The 6230-nt window shown below is 41.5% G+C and overlaps 1 protein-coding gene across 1 annotated transcript; it reads right to left on the reverse strand.

Annotated features, from left to right (window-relative positions):
- Positions 1-357: 357 nt before the first annotated feature.
- Positions 358-2166, reverse strand: LOC137407006 (general transcription factor II-I repeat domain-containing protein 2-like). Its single transcript, XM_068093608.1, has one exon. The coding sequence runs from the start codon at positions 2164-2166 to the stop codon at positions 358-360; it is 1809 nt and encodes a 602-aa protein (XP_067949709.1).
- Positions 2167-6230: the final 4064 nt, after the last annotated feature.

Genomic DNA, 6230 nt, shown 5'->3' on the forward strand with positions numbered 1-6230 from the left:
AACTGCAACTGATATGTAATGTTTAACCTTTTCATATGGAAACAAACTTTAGTTTTGCTTAAACACAGAATTTGGAACAACCAAAGCTTTATATTACAAAAATGTGAGAAATTAAATTTGAAATAAAAGACACGGTGAAATCCATTTCATATTTAAATAAATAAAGTAGTATGTCTCTCCCCTTATCCTTTCCAGTTCCTTTTTCAAGTAAATCTTTTTCAAAGCCAACAACAGAACCAAAAATAATAATGTCATTCGATAAAAATCCAACATTTCAACTATTGACAGACCATGCCTTGCAGTAGAAAAAGTGCATAAGAAACAGATATATTCAAGCTCAGTTTGCTACGCTCTGATTTACTCTACACATTGGTCTAAGCCAGATACCTGGCATCTTTTCTTAGATGCAAGTTCGTCAAAGTCTGGAGTCAGGCTCTGAGCTGAGGAAAGCCTCAGGACGGAGTGAAGGTGCTCATCAGTGAGTCGACTTCTGTGAGGTGTTTTGTTCACCTTCATCATAGAGAACAGTTGCTCACATGGATATGTGCTGCCGAACATTGAGAGCATCTGAGCAACTTGGGTGCGTAATTGAGGCATTGTGTCGGGGAGGAAACATGGAAACTGCGCAGCACCAACAGAGTCATATTTTGATTTGAGCATGTCATTACATTGGAGTTCAATTAGCTCCATTTGGAGGCTGGTTGGTGCGCTTTCCACATCGATCGCAAACGGGTTACTGAGCAGTTCAAATCTTCCTTTCTGAGCCTCGAAGTCGGCAAATCGCCGGGAAAACTCGGCGCTGAGCGCGTTGATTTTTTCAGCGAACTGTGCGCTAGGCAGCACGGCAGGAGAAATTTCCGCTGCCATGTTTTGGCAGCACGGAAAATGACCAAAGTTTCCTTGCACCATCTGTGTCTTCCACAGATGCAACTTAGTTTTGAAGGCCCTCACAGCTGCGTACATGTCTGTGATGACGTGGCCCCGTCCCTGAAGCTGCAGGTTAAGCACATTGAGATGGCTCACAATGTCAGAGAGAAATGCCAGCTCACACAGAAACTTTTCATCTCTCAGCTCTGTTGTGTCCTTCCCTTTGTTCTCCATAAACTGACAGATTTCCTCGCGCAGCTCAAAACATCTGTTCAGTACTTTCCCTCTGCTTAGCCATCTCACCTCTGTGTGATAAGGCACATCTCTGTATTCTGAATCCAACTCCTCCAGAAAAGACTTGAACTGCCGGTGCTTCAAACCCTTGGCTCTTATGAAGTTGACCACTCCTTTTATAGAGCTCATAACATGTTCCATTTGCAGAGCTTTGCCACAGAGCGCTTCCTGATGAATGATACAGTGATAAACTGTAAGCTTACCTGCATTTTCCTCCCGCATCTTCTCCTGAATCCTGCCGACCAATCCACTCTTTTGACCGCACATTGCGGGCGCACCATCTGTTGTCAGTCCCACAAGTTTATCCCAAGGCAGGCTCATTTCAGTCATACATTTGGATACTTCTTCAAAGATATATTTTCCTGTGGTCGTTCCATGTATTGATTTTAATCCTAAAAGTTCCTCTGTGACGCACAGGCTCGAGTCTACTCCACGGATGAAGATTGACAGCTGGGCAGTATCAGACGTGTCGCTGCTCTCATCCACAGCAAGGGAGTATGCAATAAAATCTTTTCCCTTTTTTATTAGTTGTTCATGTAGATTAGTGGAAAGCTCACACACGCGCTCAGCCACGGTATTTCTGCTCAGGCTCACGTTTAAAAATTCTTGCTTATCTGGGCACACGATGTCGCAAACTTTGACCATGCACTTTTTGACAAACTCTCCCTCACTGAAGGGCCAGGCTGATTTTGCGATCTCTGCTGCCACAATAAAGCTGGCCTTTACAGCAGCTTCACTTTTTGATTTTGCTTTCGTGAACAAGGTCTGCCTGCAAGCCAGACTTCTTTTCATCTCCTCCACCTTTTGCAGCTTCTGCTTTAGGTCCAGGTCCTTGTACTTTTCATAATGTTTCGTTTCATAGTGTCTTCTTATGTTACATTCTTTTATTACAGCCACGCTAGCTCCGCACACAAGACAAACAGGTTTGTCCTTTATAGTCGTGAACAAATAATTTGCCTCCCACCTGTCTTGGAAGGTCCTGTTGTCTATCTTTCGTTTGACCATTTTTGTGGAGGGTGAAATTATTAATTTGTCCGATGCGACCGGGGCATGGATGACTGACTGTAAACGGAAGTAAGGAGCGCTTGCCGGGTTTTACTGCGCGGCAAAATACTAGCAAAGCATTATGGGATTTGTAGTATTAGCGGCACAGTATATACCGCGGGCCAGCTCTAATGCACATTTGATATGATCTCGCGGGCCAATTATAATCACACTGCGGGCCAAATTTGGCCCGCGGGCCTGAGTTTGACACATATGACCTAGTGTTAGTGGCACCTTTGGCAAAGTGACAAAAAGTGTTTGAAACTCTGCCAAACAGCCTTCACAGTTTGTACACTATAGGTGAGCCATTGAATATTAAATGTTTTATCTATTTTCAGTAAGTCGATGTCAGCTATTTTTGTTTGTTTTTTTTTGAGACGGAATACATTGAGTATAAGTTCTCCAAAAAGATCTTGGTTGCAATACAAGAAGAAACATCCTTCAGAGCATTCTCTACTGCATATTCTAGTCTGCGAGTCTCGCATAATGCGCCACATCTTGTGCTGCACTATTTGACAACAATGTCTGCGTTCATCATATTCTTCTCATTTGTACAAGCCTCAAGCGCAATGTTACTGTCTGACACCGGAGCATTAGTCTTGTCAACTTCACTACTCTTCTTCCTTCCGGGTCAACACTCTTCCATGATTTCTCTTTTTGTTTATTCTATCTGCCAAAACATGACAAATTTTGGTATAGTCTAACATGAACCACTTTGGTGAAATCATTTTTATACAGGAATTTTTAAACGGTAATAAAGACTATTTCAGGTAAACCTACCTGTCTTTGTAGTAAATCCTCAGTCATCAGTTGATCTTTTACTGGTTTATCAGTATGTACCAAGGACTTGCTTCGTTGTGATCTGCCTCGGGATTTTTTTTGTCCAGGCTTTCAGAGGTTGTTTTATTTCTTTTAAATAAAGAATAGTAGGACTGGCAGCTGTAACTGGTTTAGCTGAGGCAGAGATTCAATTTGCTGTACTGTCACTCAACTCAGCAGTCAACATTTTAGTTGCTTTTATCATTAGGGTCAGCTCTATCTGTGACAATTGCTCCTAAAAAATCTTCATCTGTGAATGAGTCTGAGCTCACTGGCCATATCCCAGCTTTTCTAATGCACGGTGTCCGTAAATCCTCATGCTCAAGCCGCGCGGCTTGTCGTTAGGCGCGGCTTTTGGTTCAAGGTCACAGACCGCAACTAAAGGCCAAACTTTTAAAACTTACGTTGGGCTCAGGGCGGCTTCTCGATAAATGTAGTCTCTGCTATAACCATAGAACCGAACTTATGATATGTAGTCATGTGGGGTAAGTGCACCATTGGGGCAAGTGCACCAGCTGTTGATATTTTATCAGCCAATCACTGCATAGCTGTCTCCGAGTTGCAGGACTATTACCCATGATCCACCACGGGAAGCTATTATAGTCCCTGCATGCTTGATTTCAAATTTTTTGTGAAGTGAGCAACAAAAACGTGAATGCACTATTTAAGTAGTTGGCTTTAAATCTAGAGCTGTGTACTGATAATTTTATAACTTTCATTTTAGTGGATATTCGTTTTGGCTATCTATTGAGTGTAACTGGTTTTTATCCATAGAATACTTTTTTTATTGTTTAAATCCAAACAAATAATTTTGTATTATTTTAACTGGGGTGGTGCACTTGTCCCTGATAATTTTAGAGACAGGGGCAAGTGCACCTATGTAGTGCACATTAACCTATGTGCACCTTAACATATAGCAGAGGCAGGGCAAGTGCACCACCCAGCACACATGTAGTTCCCCATCAAAAATGACAGTTCAGTTTCATTGCAAGTTCTCCCAATCTCTATAGTCTTTCTTGTTATACTTTTGAGTTAGTTTATGTCAAATTTGTGGTTCACTTGAGGGAAACTGGTCACTTGCATTGCAATGGTATAGAATTGCTAATTTTTAAAATTTTAATGTTCAATACGATCAATATTTCAATGGTGTGGTACAAGCTCAAAAATAATTTTTTTTCCTATTTCCATTGAATTTTATATAATTTCAATATCAGCAATTTGGTGCATTTGCTTCTGTTTATCAACCAATGCATAACAATGGCGAAGAGAGCTAGGTGGTGCACTTACCCCTGTATACGTGGTAAATGCACCACCTAAACATACATTTTTAGCGCTTCATATAAAGCAATGATATTTAATTAACAGTCTTCTAGTGCTGATATTATTGCTCAGAACATTCTGGAGTTTCACAATGACCATTATGAGACTCAAGTGTTTAGTTAAAGCAAAGCAGTAAGACTGTGAAATTGAATTACCCTTTTTCGATGGTGTACTTACCCCACTTGACCCTGCTTCTATGTACGGGGTTTTGGCGACCTACTCGTTTATTTTCAGAGATGAATTCGTGACACACGAGTGAGAGACAAGTGGTTGGAAGCGTGGTAATACCTGCTGACATCAAAGCAGAGACTATGGACTAAACTGAGTGCAAAACTCACCACATTAAACAAATTGCAGCAAGCCACAGGCGTTCAGTTATTTAACATCGTTAGTAGCAGCAAGACTGAACTCATTAACTTGATACAACCATGTCCACTAGTGCTAAACCTTCACGAAAAACCTACAGTGCAACCTATAAACCATCTAACAGCGCAATAAAAATTTAGCTGAGACATGTCAAGTAAGTTCTTGATGCAAGGGTTCAGGGTTTTTAGTTCGAACTTGGAAATAAAAGAAAATTCTTGTCACACGTACTGATGTAGCCTGTTTTCTTATTCAAGAAGACGGGGTAGAGCAAAACCCGTCTCGACACTCGTTCCCAAAGGGGTCAAGGACGACACAACCTCAGTTGTTAGCCGCGGTCTGTGGGCATATGCGGCTTGTTGGTAAGGGCGGCTAAATACCACAGGATTATTTTTTCCTTCGTGAGTCATCTGTTTGCGAGCACAAGCCGCGCGGCTTGAGCATGAGGACTTACGGTAGCAGTTTGAATCCATATCCCTTTTGCAAGGGTTTAGGATGAGCTTTTCCAAGTAATCCACCATGTTGTGTGGAAACATGTCTGCCTGGGTGATTCAATACTGGGTGGTTGCTTGCTATGCCCACTTTCTTTCTTACACATGAAATGAATGAAGTGATATATGGATGGAAATTTGTGGGTTGTTGATTCTATTTGAGTAGCTGTCTCAACCCAGCGTTTGCTGACTAAGAGAGACAACGTCAAGAGCATTCTTTCATTTTTACACCAGCCATTTAAGAAGTATAGTTCAAGAAGTCGTCTTAGCTGTTTCGCATGACTCAATAAAATTTACCAGCTGGCTCGGTGCCTTATGGTCATGTTTTTGATAAGGGGGCCACTGCTTTAGCTGATTTCCATATGCTCTGGTGAGTATATGGAGTCTGCCATACTTATTGTCTAGTCTATGTTTGGTTTCTTGAAAGGCCCATTGTTTACCAATTTGGGAAGCTTTGCATCTGCATACTTTGCTTTATCTCCTATTTATTGTTGAAAGAGCACCAACTGATGTAGCGGGTGTGGCTACCACTCTCAAGCAGGTCGTCTGATGTCACCTTATAATCTAAAGGCTCAAGAGGATCACCAAAAAATACTGACACTTGGATAGGCTAAAGTTCAGTTGTATGAAAAGCCTGTCTGAGCGAAATAGGCTAACAGTAAGTAGATATCACACAGATGCTTGGAAGGAGGTATCAGGGAACAAACAGATGAGCAGTTTGTGGTTGTAAGACATTGGTGTTGTAAGTCTGATGTGGTTGTTGCGGCATTGAAGGTGCAGCAATAATTGCGATCACAGGTATGTTATGTATTTGTAAGCATTGGGTATTATGTATTTGGTACGTTCACATTTATATCATAGTTGGAAGGTATATTGGCAGGTACAGCTATACCGTTTGATGACATTGTTGTTCCGATTGAATTCACATGAATTGAGGGCAAATTAATCAGGGAGACAGCATCTTTCCTCCAGTCCATGGGCAAAAACTTGCCTCTATCTGAGCTACAATAGCTTCATATTTGACCTGAAGCA

This window comes from Watersipora subatra, chromosome 10 (genome assembly GCF_963576615.1).
Source record: "Watersipora subatra chromosome 10, tzWatSuba1.1, whole genome shotgun sequence".
Lineage (NCBI taxonomy): Eukaryota > Metazoa > Bryozoa > Gymnolaemata > Cheilostomatida > Watersiporidae > Watersipora > Watersipora subatra.